This window comes from Chelonia mydas, chromosome 27 (assembly GCF_015237465.2).
Source record: "Chelonia mydas isolate rCheMyd1 chromosome 27, rCheMyd1.pri.v2, whole genome shotgun sequence".
NCBI lineage: Eukaryota > Metazoa > Chordata > Testudines > Cheloniidae > Chelonia > Chelonia mydas.
The window spans coordinates 14,533,146-14,550,930 of NC_057860.1; the positions used below are offsets into that span (position 1 = coordinate 14,533,146).

At 63.1% G+C, this 17,785-nt stretch overlaps 1 protein-coding gene across 1 annotated transcript in view; it reads right to left on the minus strand.

Annotated features, from left to right (window-relative positions):
• Window positions 1-17,785, minus strand: part of KCNH4 (potassium voltage-gated channel subfamily H member 4) — a 31,941-nt gene that overhangs the window by 8,479 nt on the left and 5,677 nt on the right. Inside the window, exons 2-11 of the mRNA XM_043536863.1 lie at window positions 12,098-12,331; window positions 11,498-11,629; window positions 10,932-11,059; window positions 8,898-9,141; window positions 8,325-8,482; window positions 7,145-7,352; window positions 5,694-5,888; window positions 4,939-5,138; window positions 4,309-4,558; window positions 3,256-3,470 (exon numbers count right to left, since the gene is read on the minus strand). Coding sequence (XP_043392798.1) covers window positions 3,256-3,470; window positions 4,309-4,558; window positions 4,939-5,138; window positions 5,694-5,888; window positions 7,145-7,352; window positions 8,325-8,482; window positions 8,898-9,141; window positions 10,932-11,059; window positions 11,498-11,629; window positions 12,098-12,331 — 1,964 coding nt within the window. The remainder of the gene's footprint in view (window positions 1-3,255; window positions 3,471-4,308; window positions 4,559-4,938; window positions 5,139-5,693; window positions 5,889-7,144; window positions 7,353-8,324; window positions 8,483-8,897; window positions 9,142-10,931; window positions 11,060-11,497; window positions 11,630-12,097; window positions 12,332-17,785) is intronic.

The window sequence follows — 17,785 nt, forward strand, 5'->3', positions numbered from 1 at the left end:
GGTCGGGAGTGGGACACACGGCCTTTCACCTCGAGGTCACTGCTTCGAATGCAGCCTGGGTCGGTAGCGACCGAAGCACGTTACCATCCGCCGGCTGTTCAGGGGCCTAGGCGAAATTACAGGCTGGTCTTGCTCCAGGTCCTAGTGGACAAAAACCACCCATCACCATTGGCACCGCCCCGCAGCCGGCAGAGCAGAGGAGGAGAGCGCTGGCGGGGAGCAGCGGGAGAAAGCTGGTATCGGCGCGGCCCAGCCTCTCCCTGCTCCGGCACTCGGCACCTGCCCCGGGTCCCAGCTGGCCTGGAAGATGCTGCCCGGGGGGGATCGGCGCATCCAGCTTCCAGCTTGCTGATGTCACAATCCGGAGCAAGTGACATCACAAGGCATCACCACAGCGGTGACGGTGATGTCGTAAGTGCCGGACTGTGGCCTCACCAAGCGGCGCAGCCCTGGGAGGGGCCTCGGGGGGGCGGGTCCCTCACGGCATTTGTCTGTCAGTCTCAACCGGGGTTTACTTCCTAAAAGGCTGGAAACACAGACAGCCTGAGTCCCTGTTTTCTCCCTGTTCTTCGTATGGGTCAGAGTCAGAACCTCCTCGCCGAGTGCTCCAGAGTGGAACCTGCCTCTGGGTCAGGGCCAAAGCAGGAAGGAAGCTACTTTCTGGCCCTGGTTAGCCGAAACCTCATGGAAAGATCGGATCTTGCAAGACACCTGCCATGTCAGGCTGAACCCTCCAGAGCAGCAGCTCAGGAGGGGTCAGCGCTGCTGAACCAGAACCAGACCCTGGCAGGCCCCACACTGGACTCTCAGCTACGCCTCCTCCAGACCCCACTGCTGTCTCCTTGACCCATCCGTCGCATATTAATGCCTTTGTTCGGAGTTATCAAGGGAAGGTCTGCACAGCTCGGAGACTGAGGTTGGACAGCTGACCAGCAGAGGGCGCACACAACACTTCATTTTTGTAGGTCCTGTGCAAACACGGCCATTGTTTTTTACCTATATATTAATTTATAAATGACTTGGTGGTGGATTTTTTAACAGCTATTTAGAAGCCAGAGGGAAATTTCCCACCGGGTTCTCTTCAGGGTCTGGTGGGTATTCTTTGCAGGGCGCATCTGGGACCTACATGGAGAGACCACTGTAAAAAATCCCGAGCTCTTTATTTCAGCTGATACAAAGTAGGCAACTATTCTGGGGCGGATGAGCAACGAGCTGCTATTTCTGAGGCAGAACGTTCCCGCCTGCCTGTGGGAGTCAGCGGAATGACTAAACCTGCCAGCCCGGCCCCCGCGCTCTGCGCTGGGCTGCAGCGAGATGCCCCCCGGGCACAATTCAATCTCGGGGTGCCCCCAGCAGGAACAGCAGAGTTCCTGGATTGGCTGAGTTCCAAGCTCTGATCTCACAGTTTGGCACCAACAAATGTCTCTCCCCCCTACCCCCAACAAAGACAGGCAGACTCGTCAATTTTCTGTTTGCCTCGGCCTTCCACGAGGAGGCCTCATCTGGCGGAGGACGCGAGGCCTCTTGCCTGGCACTGTAGCTCCTTGGCCAGCGAGGAATGTACCCAGGGACTGTCTGCGACGCCCCGTCAAGGCTGCGATGGTGCCGGAGCAGCTCACACGGGATAGCAGGCTGGGGAGATGGAAGCATGGAGCTCAGCCAATCCGGGGCTGGTGCCCCGCTTCCGAAGAGGCTGCCCCGAGGCTGGGTGTGGCGCTCCTGAGCATTGCACACCCGCTGTGCTGCCACGTACCCCGCAGTGCCCAGCCCGACGGCTCCACCCGTGCCTGCAATGCCCTGTTCTTTCACTGACCTCGCTAGCACGCCGGGGCATCAGGGCACGCTACTGACATGTCGCACTACGGCAGATTTGCTCACCTCCTCCTGGCGGGCGCAGGCAGAAATGGGGAGCCCAGATAAAGCCGCTGGGCTCTGGCCAGACCTGGTGTCCGCGGTTCCGGTTAAACCAGGGTGTGTTTTACACTCAGACTTGGGCAGTGGGGGGAGCAGGGGTAACGCGGTGACTCAGGGCCTTTCCCAGTGGGGCACACTCAGCAGAAAGAGGGGAGCCTGTGACGAAGCGGGACTGTTCTTAATGTTTCCTCTGAATAGTGTGGGGGTGCCTCAGTTTCCCCTATGCAGTTCTTAAGTCTCTAGGGGGTGGGGTAAGGGTGTGTGATCATTGCAGAGCCCTAGAAGGCAGGTGTGTGCAGGGGTCTGGACACAGAGAATGGCCGACACCCTGTTTCCTGGCAACTGATGGCCTGGGCCCTTCCCCCTGCAAGGTGAGAGCTAAAGGGCTGAAGAACAAAGGAATCCGGTGACCTCCTGGCCCGGGAAAGGACAAAGCCCAGAGGAGGTGGGGCTGGAGGGGGAGTCAGTTTGGGGCTGGCTGGGACATGGAGTGAAGGGCAGACGGGGTTGTCTGGCTCAATGCCCCCCAAAATGGACCCAGCTGAGGGGTCCTGTTCTCTGCACCTACAAGCTCTGTGTTAGACCATGTTCCTGTCGTCTAATAAACCTCTGTTTTACTGGCTGGCTGAGAGTCACGTCTGACTGCGGAGTTGGGGGGCAGGACCCTCTGGCTTCCCCAGGGTCCCCGCCTAAGCGGACTCGCTGTGGGAAGCGCACGGAGGGGCAGAGGAGGCTGAATGCTCCGAGGTCAGACCCAGGAAGGTGGAAGCCGCGGGAGCTGTGTGTCCTGCAGACAGGCTGCTCACAGAGAGGAGACTGCCCCAGAGTCCTGCCTGGCTTCATGGGGAGCAGTTCCAGAGCGTCGCCCGGGGACGCCGTGACAGAGCCCACAGGCCTGCGGGCATGGAGCAGGCTCCACTTCCGCTACAGAAACCCTCCGTGAGCCCCAGGGCCCGGAGCTGATCTTCAAGCGGTGTGGCAGGGAGGCAAGATGGGGCAGTGGGGCGTCCGCGTGTCTCTCCACGAGCGTTTCATGCTCTCCGCCCCGTGCACGAGCCCCGCTGGTGTTCGCACTGGTGCAGAGCAGTCGCCAGAGTTCCCGCCCGCAGCAGGGCCGGACAGCCCGGGGTCAGGACGCCGAGCCCAGCCTGCGCTAGGTCTCCTCGAGCCTCCCGGCTGCAGGAGCAACTCAGGGAGCCGCTGTCTCGCCTAATCTCCCCTTCCAGCCCACCCCTTGGGGCTAAGGAGACCTGATCGCCCTGCGGGCTCAGCCAGCATCCCCCGGTGCCGGGGCTTATATGGAGGGAGGCAGAGGCGGCTCTGGGACAGGCTTGCACCCACCTCGATCTCGCTGCCCTCCCGCAGGTTGAAGGTGAGGTCCTGGTGGATGTCGGCCATGAACTTGCTGGAGTACTCGGGGTAGAGCTCCAGCACCTCCACCAGGCCGTGCAGGGTGATATACTGCAGGTCGCAGTAGGTCAGCGCCTTGACGTCCGCGTTGGTTTTGATCACCTGGTCCTTGCCGGGCAGGTCGGCCCCGATCAGGTCCCCTTTGCCTGTGGGCAGCAGGAAAGGGGGGTGAGCAGGACAAGGGGTTCCCTGGCCAGGCCCCAATATAGCCCAGGCCTCGGAGGGTTCACGCGCCTCCTGGGAGGCCCATTGTAGGGATGAGAACCTGAGCCACAGAGCTGGGGGGGTAGCCAGGAATGGAACCCAGGAGTCCTGACTCCAGTCCCCTTCTTTAGCCTCCTCCCAGGGAGGAGACCCAGCTTCCGCTGTTCCAGCCCAGCTGGGGGGCACCAGGGACCTGCTGTTCATCTCACGGGGGAGCTGGGCATCTTGCTGGCCAGGGACGGCCCTTTGTGGGGCATGACAAGCTGGACTGGCCCCAAGAGAAGCCTGTGGCTATGCTGGGGATTGCCACCGGCAATGCAGTGATCTGGATCAGCCACAGGGCCCTGCCTGGCCCCTCACATGGTGTATCTGAGACCCTGAACCCAAGGGTGGGGCTTTGCCAACTCCCTTCCCGGAGCAGGCACCATCTGGGATCCAAGGGGAATGCCCATCTCCACCACTGCCGTGTGATCAGGGTGCCAGGCCCTGCTCTCAGCAGGTCGCTCCGCGAAGGGTGGGAGGGCGGGCGCCTCGGAGCAACCACCACTCGCTGCCCCGCGAGGCCCCAGCACCTCAGAAACTTGCTGCTGGAGGAATCCCCCCAGCGTAGCCAGGAAACAGCCAGAGAGGTGGACGGACAGAGAGGCACAGGGCTTGACAGGCCAGCCACAGGCTCTGGGGAAAGAAGCCGCACTGGTCCCCCTGTTTGGCTGTCAGCCCTTCGCCCCTGCTGCCCGTGAGACCAGGGGCGGGGCTGGCACATGCCGGGCACCCCCTTACCCAGGATGGCCAGCACCATGTTGTCCTTCAGGACCTCGAGGGAGCCGGAGCAGACGAAGTAGTTGGCCTGCAGGGCGTCGCCCTGGCGCAGCAGGTACTCGCCGGGGGCGCAGAAGGAGGTCTTGATGTGCAGGGAGAGGGCGCGCAGGCAGCCCCGGCTGGCCGCCTTGAAGAGCGGCAGCTGCAGGATGCCTTTGTTGAGGTGCATGGCGATGTCGGCCCGCAGCTCGTCGGGGAAGTCGCGCAGCAGCTGCGGGGGCAGCGGGAGGGAGTCAGGGGCGCTAGCGGGGGGAGGGTTGGCCCGGCGGCTCCCCAGGGTGCTGGAGGGGAACAGCAGAGCGCCTGCCCTCCTGCAGGAGCTGCCCCGGCCACGGGAGATACGGACGTACTGTCCCCTGCCCGCTCCCAGCGGGCGTCACCGTCCCGGCATCGGGCACTCGGCAGCAGCAGGGATGGGACCTGGACCCCTTGGCCCCAGACGCACAAGGCCCCGAGCTCTGATCCTCTGCTCCTGCAGCCAGCACCCAGAGAGCCAGCTCCTCTGGCTCCGTCCCTCCAAGCTCTGTGCTCAGCGGGCGGCCCCAGTGGCAGGGATCTGGCCCCTGGCATGGGCCCGGGGGCACCTCGTACCTCGTTGGCGTCGATGCCGTTGTTCACCGACCAGGTGGTCTGGAAGTACTCCAGCATCCTCTGCTTGAGCGGCTGCGGGAGGCGGTGCACGCGGATGAAGTCCTTGAGGTCCTTCATGCGGGTGTGGTAGAGGGAGCGGCGGGAGTACATGCGCTGGATGATGGCCGTGACGTTCCCGAACACCACGGCGTGCATCAGGGCTGCGGGGAGAGCCCAGCGCCGGGTCAGCGCCACGGGCGGACAGGAGCAGGGAGCCCGGCCCCCTCTCTGCCAGCCGCCCTGCACTGCTCGGGGACCCTACCCGCGAGGGGCCTTTCCCGCCAGCCCTGGCCGCTCAAGGTCAGCTTTTGGGGGCGGGGGGTCATGTTCACCTCTAACACCCTCCCCTGGACACTGGGCTCCCATTCACTTTCCCTTCAGCAGCCAGACACTTGGGGATCCTGCCACCCCCTACTCACTCCCAGGGCGTGCACCTGAGTCCCCCCGCACCAGACGTGCAGGGCGTGTCTACCTGGCTCCCCGCCAGTACAGGGCACATGTCTCCTTGCCTGGCCCTACCCGGCTCCCCCCAGCACAAGGTGTGTGTCCCCTTGCCAGTCCCTGCCTGGCTCACTCCCCAGCACAGGGCGCATGCTTCCTTGCCTGGCCCTACCCTGCTCCTCCCCAGCACAGGGCGCATGCTTCCTTGCCTGGCCCTACCCTGCTCCTCCCCAGCACAGGGCGCATGCCCCCTTGCCTGGCTCTGCCCATCTCACCCCCGATCAGCATGGTGCAGATGGAAAAGATCTTCTCCGCATCGGTGTTGGCGCAGACGTTGCCGAAGCCCACGCTGGTGAGGCTGCTGAGGGTGAAGTAGAGGGAGGCAATGTAGGTGCTGCGGACGGACGGGCCCCCCACGGAGCTGTTGACGTAGGGCGCCTCCAGCCTCCTGCCCAGCTCGTGGAGCCAGCCTGCCAAGCACAGCGCAGAGTTAAAGTCGGCCGGCACTCGGAGTGGAAGGCCGGTCTAGCGCCCCGGCAGCCCGCCCACGGTGGAGCCCAGAGCAGCCCCCTCCAGAGGGCAGAGATGTTGGGCATCGCTGGATCTCGGCTCCAGCCTGGCACCGGGAGGTGTCATTCCCACCCCAGAGCCTTCAGCTCTGCAGCCAGAGCCCGCTCTGTGGTCCCGGGCTTCGGCTGGAGTGGGGCACGTCTCACTCCCTCCGCATCACCGGGGCCCGAGCCCTCGGGCGTGCCAAGCACGACAGCCCTTGCCGCTGGCACAGCCGCTCAGGACTCGATCCCCGAACCAAGGCAGGGATGAGCGATGGGTGGGGTCGGCGCAGCCTGGCGTGCTGTCTGACAGGGCCAGGAGATGCGCTTCCGTAAGCCCCCGGCTGCGCCTTCCTGGCAGCCACAGCTGCACTAGCCCCGTCGCCCTGCCAGACCAGGGAGCTCACACCCAGCGGCTCCTAGGGCAAGAGGGGATTGGATCCCTGCTTGGAGAGCAACTCCCCCAGTGCCTTCCCTTTCCCCGCACCCATCCTGGCCTCCCCAATGCATCCAGGGGCCCTTCGCACCACTGCCCCGGAGCCCCACGACTGCCTGGCCACCCCCACTGCTCGGAGAGCTCTCCCTGCCTGCAGCGGGGGGGCCTGGCTCACCCCAGCTGCTGCAGGCGGCTGGGCTCCCCCTGCGGAGAAGGCAGGCTGCCCTTGCCCAGCCAGGCTGGCCCTCTGCCACGGCACCACCAACGCCGCACGGAGCCAGCATGAGGGCTGGGGATTGCCCCCTGGCTGCAGCCAGGCCCCCGGCTTGTGCTGGGCCTTTGCGTGCAACCCCGGACCACACAGACCAGTCTGGTGCCGGGCCCCGCTGGCCCTAGCCCGACCCAGCATCTGCTTCCTTTGAAGGCTCCTGCTGAGCGGCTGCAGTGTCGTTAGCTGCCCGCCAGCCAAATCCATTCCTGGACCCTCAGCACGGGGCCCTGGGAGGAGGGCCAGCCTCAGTACAGGTGGGGAAACTGAGGCACGGGGCGAGTAACTTGCCTAGATCACACAAGCAGTCCATGGGGAAGCTAGAACCTAGGCGCCCTGACTCCCAGCCCCACCTGCTGTAACCACTAGATCCCACGCCCCTACCAGAGCTAGCAACAGAACCCAGGAGTCCTGTGCCCACCCGCTAGGATCCGCCCGGCTCAGGCCCCCCGGGCACCCCGCCTGACTCACCAATGCCCCAGGTCAGAGGGTCGTTACTTTCCATCTCCTTCCGGCCGATGACGTACCAGATGCAGGCCAGCCAGTGGGCGAGCAGGGCGAACACGGACGTGAGCAGGGCGAGCACCACGGCGCTGTGCTGGGAGTAGCGGTCCAACTTCTGCAGCAGGCGCAGAAGCCTTAGGAGACGCACGGTCTTCAGCAGGTGCACCAGCGAGGTCTGCGTTGGCGGGCGGGGAGAGCAGAGGCAGCCGTCACTGACCGCGGGCGCCAGGCCAGCCTCTGCCCAGGGCCGGATGGGGAACAGCTTAAAGAACTAGAGCCACCGGGGGAAATTCAGCCCGGGGCACAGCCCAGCATGGGGCCTTGCTCCCGCCCAGCACCCCGCAGCCTCGGCACCGCTGCCCTCCCCGCCACTGGCTGACGTCCCGCTGCAGCCCGAGGTCTCCTGCTGGAAGGGGCTCGACACCACACGGGGGGGCGCGTCCTTGGGCTCCAGCAGCCTGTTGCCTGGATGCTCCCCTTTCCGTGGGCTGCGTTGGGTCACGCTCTGCGGCTGGCAGCCCCTGCACTTGGATCCACTCCCACGGCACGTGGGGCCCAGGGAGCAGGAGCCGCAGCACCCTGCAAGGCACAGGCCCCACTCCTGGCCCGGGCTGACGCCTCCTGTCCCTGATGGCTGAGGCTGGGGTGAATATGGTGCTCCGAATCGCTCCTGCCCAGGGCCTCTGTGGAGGGGCTGGGGCCCGGGACCTCCGCTGCCCACCCCAGCCGCTGTCCGGTCTCTCAGCATTATCTGAGCACTATGTACGTGGCAGCGTGTGTGTCTGTAATTGTACACACGTCTCTGCAGGTGCAAACGAAGCTGGGTGTGCAGGAGAATGCATTTGTGCGTGTGTGTGTCTCTCAGAGCACGCAGGCCTTGCCGTGTCCGTTTGCATGTGCACAGGTGTGTTTGCACGCGTGTGTCCAGCTACTTTGCAGGGAGAGGGTTCAGCCGGGGGAGCCAGCGCTGAGCTGGCAGAGATTTCACACCTGCGGACGGTTTGCGGCTCTCGGGTTCAATTGGGCTGGGTGGGTGGCTTCCCACTGTCGCTGAGATCAGTGCGCTCCCCTCACCCCGATGGCCCCTCCGGAGACGGGACAGAGGAGACCCCAGCCCCCCCTCCATCCCCCCCGGGTTCGCACTCACCACGGTCACATTGAATGCGTACAGGAGGTCGAAGGGCAAGGCCGCGATCAGGTCCACAAAGAACCAGGTGGCCACGTAGTGGATGCAGATGGAGCGGGTGTCGTAGACCACCTGCCCCGACTGGCTGACGTAGGTGGTGCGGAAGTTCAGGACGATGTCTGCAGAGAAGGGCCAGCCCGGTCACGGCCCTGCACTGCCGCCAGCAGGAGTGGCCAGAACCCTGATCACAGCCGCCCGGCCTTGGCCCCGGCCGCACCCCGCGCTGCAGGGCCCTGCTCCCCGGGGCAGACGCCAGCCTGGAACCTGGGCGCTCAGACCCAGCCCAGAGCGCGGATGGGGGGGGGGGGGGGTGATCCGGGAGAGCTGCAACCAGCGCTCTGAGCACCCTCGGATACGCGCCCCTGGCACAGAGCTGAGCTCCGGCCCCGACTCGTCTCAGCTGCTTGCTGAGAAAGCAGGCTCCCCTTCCCCAGCCCAGAAGGGTCCAGTGGCCCCCAGCCACACGCTGAGTGAACTCCCCTGAGCCAGGCTTGGGCGCCAAGCCCCCACGGCCCGGCCCAGCATCGGCCCTACCCAGGATGAAGAGCATCTCCACGGCGATGTCGCTGACGATGGTGCTGCGGGCGGCGGCCAGGCTGTCCTCGGTGGCGGTGAAGCAGACGTTGTAGGGGACGGTGACGGCCACGTAGAAGGTGGCCAGCAGGATGAGCCAGTCCCACAGGGCCTTGAAGACGCTGTAGTGCAGCAAGATGAAGCGGGATTTCTGCACCGAGGCCACTTTGTACTCGGGAACGGACGGCTTGCTCCCAAAGACGCTCTGGGGAAGGAAGACGGCACAGAGGCTGGCACCAGCTGGGATCCGGCCGAGGACTGTGGAGCCAGCCCGGGTGCCCTCCGCAGGGGGTGGGAGCAGGCTCGCGTCCAGTGGGGGTCAGGCACAGAGGGGCACAAGTCACAAGGAGGGGAGGGACAGCTCCCCATGGCTATCAGCACGATGCACAAGGCCCAGTACCAGGGTGAGGGGCCAACAGTAGAGATTGCTAGAAATAGCACCAGGCCCGTGCCCTAAAGAGCTGCTCTGACAAACGGGACGGGAGTCCCCGTGCAGGGACACCGAGACACCCCGACACCCACCAACCTCCTCGCCCATTCTGAGCCCAATACAACCTCCCGGTAGGTGCCCCCAGCGCCCCTCTCCCCACCGCTCAGGAGCGCCAGCCAGATGCAGGCATGGCCTGACCCGGGGAGATTGGGGTAGTGCTGGGGGGGCGGGGGGGCGTGATCTCTCTGTCATCCCCATCAGGCCAGGGATAATCCCAACCACAGCAGCCGCTGCACTAACCGCTCAGCACCTGCCCTTCCCGAAAGCTCCTTAGTCTCCTGGCCCCAGAGGGAGAGCGAATCCAGGCTGCCGAGCGGCTCCCGGCTTGGCGAGGGTCCCGCGGGCCGCGAGTGGACACCCGCCATCAGCCGCTTGCCCTAAGCAGGCTCAGAGGTGATTTGCCAGTTGCAGGGACAAGGGTGTTTCCATCCTCCCCCCGCACCCAACGGCACGTAGGGCCATTTGCTTGGAGCAGCATCTGCTCGAGACAGCCCCTGCCCCGATCCCTCTCTGGAGGCAGCCAGGTCTGGGGGTCCTGGCATGGGCTGGATCGGGTGGGGAATGGGGCAGGCCAGGGGCAGAGTGGGGAAAGCAAACCAGTGTGCTGGCTCCCAGCCCTACCCCAGCAAGCCTACGACAGCAAACCAGGCCGGGGCAGCCCAGCCGCCCTCCCGAGACGAGCCAGCACGCGCCCGACCGCAGAGGAGGCCCTGGCTGGCTGGGGGTCCGAGCTGGGGCTGCTCACTCAAAGCAGCGAGCGGAGGAGGAACGGGAAGGGCGATGGCGGAGAGGCCCCGCCAGGACTCAGCGCTCCCGTTGCCGAACGCTGCAGGGGACCCCGGCCCAGACGCCACCACGCAGGGCTGGCACACGGCCGCGAGCTGCAGCTCGGTGCGGGGCAGTACAGGAAGTGCCGGCTGGTGTAAGGTGACCCCGGCAGCGGCATTATGATGTGCCGGGTGCAGACGGCCCGGTTACATTTCACACGAATGCTATTCACAATAATCCACCAGCGCTGCTGGCTGTTGCCCAAAAGAGTTAAAGGTGCAAATTTTCGAGGCTTTGGCAGCCAAGGGTCCACTTGCACATTGCCTGGCTAACAGCTCCTCTGCGGGCAGCTAATCCCGGCCCCGGATGAGGCTAAGTCCCTGGGAACAGGGCTGCTCTCTGGTGCCGCTTTCACCTTCCCGTCCCAAGGGCTAAAGCACAAAGCACTGGAGAATAACGCTGGGTAAACGCCTCCCTCCGCCTGGTGAGCAGCTGGCCCGCAGGGCTCAGGGGGGCTCCTTGGGTAGGGGGTCCCTGCAGCCCCTGGGCCGTCCTTGCCCCCAGACACCCGCAGGGGGCCTGTGGAAAGGCAGCGGGAAGCAGGCGCCAGCTCACTCCAGTCCCGCGGGTGACCTAGGAGCCCAGCACACAGGCAGGGGACGATGCCCCACCGGGAGCACAGGCCAGGGTGGTTCGGGGCCGGAGGGAGGTCATGGGAGCAGGGGGTGGGTTCTCACGCTGTTGATCTTCATCTCGCCCCGCTCCTTGCCGGTGAACTGGTGGGTGAGCTGGTGCAGCACCGTGCGGCCCTGCCTGCGCGCCGCCCGCAGGTGGGAGCTCCCCCCCTTCTTGCTCCGGTGCTTCTCTGAAACAGACGGAGAGCGGCTCAGGCAGGGTGAGCCGGGGCCAGCTCCGAGCTGGGCCCCATCCCAGCTGCCCCCGTGCATGCCCCTCGTGTGGACACAGTGGCCGTCCTAGGAAGGCCCCCTCCCCCTTCTAATTCACACTGCGCACCACCCAAGCGAGCAAAGACCATCCAGGGAGCATCCGGGCTGGTGGGTCCCTCGGGAAACGGCCCGGCTTTTGGGAGCCAGTGCCACGGGGACCCAGCCTGGCTCCAAGCAGATGCCACCAGGACCATGCTGGCTTGTCTCCTCCCCCCAAGCCTGCTCCACGCCCCTCCCAACCCCCTCCCCACCCCAGGCACCGTCCCCCCAGCCTGCTCCACTCCCCTGACTCCACCCCCTGGCTTCTTCCCCCACCCCACTTGCTTCCTGCCCCCCCTCCCTCGGCCAGGGCGCACCATCTCTCCTGTCGCCCGGGTGGCTCTTGCCCCGGTTCTCGGTGATGTCCTTGAAGGAGACGAGGAAGAGAACCACCTCCCCCTTCTCATTCTTGATGGGCACGATGTCCAGCAGGCACCAGAAGGCGACTCCTGCGGGGAGGAGGGGAAGGAGCTGAGCCAGGAAATGCCCTTGGCCGCCCGCACTGCCCCAAGGCCAGTACCCTGCACCGCCGTGCAGGGCTAGTCATCAACGCTCCCGTTACGAGACCGGTTTGGCACACAACCCCCCAGCCAGCAGGGACCCAACTCTGCACCTTCAGCCCCAAAAGCAGAAGGCTCTAAGAAGCGAGTTACGGGAGTAACTCTAGGACCTGGTAGCAGCAGTAGGCTGTTATCCGCACATCAGCTGGCCACTAGAGGGGGCCACAGGACACACACTGAACCCATGGGGTTACGTGGAAGGCCTGGGGCACTGGGAGCAGTTGCCCGGCCAGGATCAGCCGTGCTGTTAAGCTAAGGGCCTGGAGCCGGCTCCCCTGCACGGGGGACCCACGTGGTGTGTGGGCCGGGGCCAGCCTCCGTGAGTGCAGTGAGTCACGTGCCTGCCGCCCCACTCACCGCCCTTCTTGTAGAAGCAGACCTCAGTCTGGTACTCCTGCCTCCCATCCAGCACCTTCTCGACGCACTGCAGGACGGACTCGCTGGTCTCGGCCCCATACAGGAAGCGACAGCTGCAGTTCTTCTGCATGACCTCGGTGCGGGTGAAGCCGGTGAGGTCGCAGAAGCCGTCGGAGCAGTAGACGATGGGGAAGCCGCGGTGAACCTGAGCGTTGGCCAGAATGAAGTTGCTGTCTGGAAAGAAGCCAACAGACCCCAACCCCCAGGGCCAGGTTAGCACCCTGGAGGGGTCCTGGGAAGCATTTCCATTCTGAGCCTCCCCTGCCAGAGCCAGGGATAGAACCCAGGAGTCCTGGCTCCCTGCCCTGCCCCCACTCAAACCCACTACTCCCCACTCCCCTGCCAGAGCCAGGGATAGAACCCAGGAGTCCTGGCTCCCTGCCCTGCCCCCACTCAAACCCACTACTCCCCACTCCCCTGCCAGAGCCAGGGATAGAACCCAGGAGTCCTGGCTCCCTCTAAGCTGTGCAGCTGTGCAGCAGTCTATCACGGGCCATGCAGGCGCTCAGGGCTGTGGCAGGGAGAGGCACCTCTCCCCTGGCCCTAGCCCCAGAGCTGCTGCGGGGAGAGAGGACTGGGGGGAGTCCTCTCTTCCCTCCATGGCCCCGGGGCAGCCTGCACCCAAACCCCTCATCCCTGGCCTCACCCCACACCCTGCACCCAACCAGAGACTGTACCCTAACCCTCTGCCCCAGCCCTGCGCCCCCTCCCGCACTCTGAACCCCTCGGCCCCACCCCCGCTGCACATCACCTCCATATTGGTGCACATAACAAAATTCATTCCGCACTTACATGGGAAACATTAGAGGGAACATTGCCTGAGTCCTGGCTCCCAGCCCCCTCGCTCAAACCCACTAGACCCTGTGACGAAGTGGGACTGTTCTTAATGTTTCCTCTGAATAGTGTGGGGGTGCCTCAGTTTCCCCTATGCAGTTCTTAAGTATCTAGGGGGTGGGATAAGGGTGTATGATCCTTGCAGAGCCCTAGAGGGCAGGTGTGGGCAGGGGTCTGGACACAGAGAATGGCCGACACCCTGTTTCCTGGCAACTGATGGCCTGGGCCCTTCCCCCTGCAAGGTGAGAGCTAAATGGTTGGAGAACAAAGGAATCAGGTGCCCTCCTGGCCTGGGAAAGGGACAAAGCCCAGAGGAGTGGGGGGGCTGGAGAGAGTTTCAGTTTGGGGCTGGCTGGGACATGGAGTGAAGTGCAGATGGGGTTGTCTGGCTCACTGCCCCCCAAAATGGACCCAGCTGAGGGGTCCTGTTCTCTGCACCTACAAGCTCTGTGTTAGACCATGTTCCTGTCACTTAATAAACCTTCTGTTTTCCTGGCTGGCGGAGAGTCCCATCTGACTGCAGAGTTGGGGGCAGGACTCTCTGGCTTCCCCAGGACCCCGCCTGGGCGGACTCGCTGTGGGAAGCGCACGGAGGGGCAGAGGATGCTAAATGCTCCGAGGTCAGACCCTGGAAGGTGGAAGCTGTGTGAGCTGTGTGCCCTGCAGACAGGCTGCTCCCAGAGGGGAGACCTCACCCGAGTCCTAACTGGCTTCGTAGGGAGCAGTTCCAGAGCATTGCCCGGGGACTCCGTGACAAACCCCACTCCCCTCCCAGGGCTGGGAATGGAACCCAGGAGCCCAGGCTCCCAGGCCCTTCTGCTCTAACCACTAGACCCCACTCCCTTCCCAGAGCCAGGGATAGAACCCAGGCATTTGAGCTTCCAGCTCTCCCCTTCCTGCTCTAACAACGAGAGATGCCCCCATCCTTGCCGAGCCAGCAATAGAAGGAGTTTGTAAGTACATTAGGAACAACAAGAATCCTAACAATAGCACTGATCCATTACTAAATGGAAATGGTAGAATTCTCAGTAATAATGCAGCAAAGGCAGGAGCGTTAAATATTTCTGTTCTGTATTTTGGGAAAAACCTATGATGTAGTTGTGTCATAAGATAACTCTCTTTCCATTCCACTAGCACCTCAGGAGGATGTTAAACAGCAGCTAATAAAGTCAGACATTTTTAAATCAGCAGGTCCAGATAACTTGAATCCAAGAGTTTTAAAAGAGTTGCCTGAGGAGCTTGCTTCCACTGGGGTCCCACAGGTATCTGTTCTTGGCCCTACACTATTTAACGTTTTTATCAATGACCTGGAAGAAAACATAAAGTCATCACTGATAAAAGTTTGCAGATGACAAAAATTGGGGAGTGGTAAATAGCTAAGAGGACAGGTCACTGATTCAGGGTGATAGATCACCTGGTAAACTGGGTGCTAGCAAACACTATGTGTTTTAATATGGCCAAATGTAAACGTATCCATCTAGGAACAAAGAATGCAGGCCACACTTACAGGATGGGGACTCTACTTTGAGAAGCAGAGACTCAAGATTTGTTGGGGGGTTGGATAATCAGCTGAACATGAGTTCCCAGTGTGATGCTGTGGCAAAAGAGCTAACACGACCGCTGCTGGAATCCTGTGTCCAGTTCTGGTACCCATAGTTCAGGAAGGAGGTTGATAAATCGGAGAGGGGTCAGAGAAGAGCCATGAAAATGATTAAAGGGTTAGAAAACCTGCCTGACAGTGAGACTCAAGGAGCTCGATCTATTTCTTTGACCAATGAGCAGGTTAAGGGGTGATCTGATCATGGTCTGCAAGAACCTTCATGGAGAACAAATATTTAATCATGGGCTCCTCAATCTAGCAGGGAAAGGTATAAAGGATCCAGTGGCTAGAAGTGGAAGCTAGACAAATTCAAATTGGAAATAAGGGGTAAATTTTTAATGGTGAGAGTCCCCGGGCGATGCTCTGGAACTGCTCCCTATGAAGCCAGTCAGGACTCTGGGCAAGTCTCCTCTCTGGGAGCAGCCTGTCTGCAGGACACACAGCTCACCCGGCTTCCACCTTCCTGGGTCTGACCTAGGAGCATTCAGCATCCTCTGCCCCTCCGGGTTCTTCCCACAGCGAGTCCGCTCAGGTGGGGTCCTGGGGAAGCCAGAGGGTCCTGCCCCCAACTTCGCAGTCAGACGTGACTCTCAGCCAGCCAGTAAAACAGAAGGTTTATTAGACGACAGGAACATGGTCTAAAACAGAGCTTGTAGGTGCAGAGAACAGGACCCCTCAGCTGGGTCCATTTTGGGGGGCAGTGAGCCAGACAACCCCGTCTGCACTTCACATCCCCAGCCAGCCCCAAACTGAAACTCTCTCCAGCCCCTCCTGCTCTGGGCTTTGTCCCTTTCCCGGGCCAGGAGGGCACCTGATCCCTTTGGTCTCCAACCCTTCAGCTCTCACCTTGCAGGGGGAAGGGCCCAGGCCATCAGTTGCCAGGAGACAGAGTATTGGCCATTTATGTACCCTGGCCCTTTGCTCTGCAACAATTACACCCCCTTATCCCACCACCTAGAGACTTAAGAAATGCCTAGGGGAAACTGAGGCACCTCTACAGTATTCAGAGGAAACATTAAGAACAGTCCCGCTTCGTCACAGAGAGTAATTAACCCTTGGAACAATTCACCAGGGGTTGTGGTGGAGTCTCCAGCACTGATCATTTAAAAATCAAAGCTGTCTGTTGATCTGCTCTAGGATTAGTGTGGGGCAGTGTGGGTCGGAGAGCAGCTCAGACCAGCTGAGGACAATGGTCCCTTCCAGCCTTGGGATCTATGAGCCTCGGATGCAGAGGGGGCTGTTGGGGCAAGGGAAGGGCCAATGATGTGTAGGACATCACCAGCACTGGCCCCGCTCCCCTACAGCCTCCGGAGCCCCCCACATCACCAACCCCGGGAAAGACCCCACGGAAAGACCCCGGAGTCACCCTGTGCAGCCACGTCCGGCTGCTATTCCTGAGGGCCCCTCCTTGCTTTGCCCCCCTCCCCGCCCCCCAGCCCATGAGGGTGGCCAACCCGGGCTGCAGCCCCTCCTCCCGGGGCGGTGAGCTGGCTACGCTCTGCCCCTCGCCATTCAGTGGGAAGGCGAGCGCGGGAGCCCAGATAGAGCCCCTGGCTTCCATCTTCCCAAGCGAGCTGCACCTCCCCCTCGCCAGCTGGTGCCTCCACCCCCCTGGCAGGGCTAAGGCAGCTTAACAGCAACAACAACAAACCCAGCCGGGGGCTGTGCCAGGGCTCCCCGCAGGCACGGCAGCCGGGGGCTTGCCGCGGGCACAGGCCAAGCTGCGGGGAGATGAGCCCAGCTCCGAGTGCCTATCCCTGCCACGCCGGGCACCCGCCTGCAGCCGGGGAAGCCTGAGGAGACACCAGTACCCTAAACGCAGGGGGCCCTGCATGGTCCCAGAGGATGCTCTAGGGCGGCAAGGTCGGATCATCAGTGTTTACCCTGGCACCACTGTCACGGAGTGTGGGGGAGTCCAGGCCCTGCACCCCTCTTCCTGGGATTCACTGAGACTCTCAGCCAGCCAGTAAAACAGAAGGTTTATTGGACAACAGGAACACAGTCCCAAACAGAGCTTGTGGGTACACCCAGGACCCCTCAGTGAAGTCCTTCTGGGGGAGCAGGGAGCTTAGACCCCAGCCCTGGGGTTCCCTGTGTTCCTCCACCCAGCCCCAACCTGAAACTAAACCCACCGAGCAGGTTCCCTGCTCCAGCCTCCGTCCACATTCCTGGGCAGAGGTGTTACCTCCCCCTCCCCCTCCTGGCTCAGGTGACAGGCTCTCAGGTCTCCCGTCCCCAGGGCACATTCCCAGGTCAACACTCCCCCCTCCCTGCTGCGTCACATCGTCACAACCACCGAGAACGAGCCCTTGCAATGGGTAACGAGCGCTAGGCCGGGAGAGCCCTGCTCCTGGGCCCAAGGGGGCATGAGCAGCACTACCGATCCCCTGGCCTCGCTGCGGCCAGCCTGCCCCATGCGACGGGCTGCTCGTGACTGGCGGGAAGTGCTGCCCAGCAGGGTCAGGAATGGCACCTTGCTGGCGGGCTCCCTGCCAGGGCAGACAGATGACTTCGAGTGCACAGGCCGCCAAGGAGCAGCCAGCGAGGCCAGCCGGCCTGGTTTCCACCTGCCAGGGGCAGAGCGGTGGCCCCTTTCCCCCCACGGCCAGCGGGCACGTGGCTCGCAGGCTGCCACCAGACCAGCGGTGCCTTGGCGGTAGCACTGCGTGCCCCGCGGCCCAGGGGCTGTAAACCCAGCCACGTGCCCCCCGCAGCAGCCATGGCACCGCACCGCCCCATTTGACAGCCCTTGTTTCCATGCCACCAGCGTGGGTCAGCGGCCGGAGGGCAGGAGCAAGGACAGCTGAGGCCATGGCCAGAAAGCCCCAGCTCCGGAGTCCCCTGCCCCCACCAGGGGAGGCCCCGGGGCCTCGCTCGCTGCTGCGGTTCAGAGCCGGAGGCATTGGGGAATCAAAACCCAGTGGCCATGGCTAAGTTCTTGGCTCCCGGAGCTGTAGCTGCTGGTTGGCCGGGGTGGGGAATTAGTACAGAGTCTGCTCTCGGCAACGCAGGGTCCCCACCAACAACACAGCCGGGGCTCCTGCCCCATGCCCTGCTGCCCCCGGGCTGTGGTGCCCAGCACCAGGGGGTGGCATCATGCCGCAGGCCTGGGCCTGCTGCATGGGCGAGCTGGGGTTCATTTAGCGCCAGGCGTTGCTGGGACGAGCCCCCTTTCAGGCCTCATTAAGCCCATC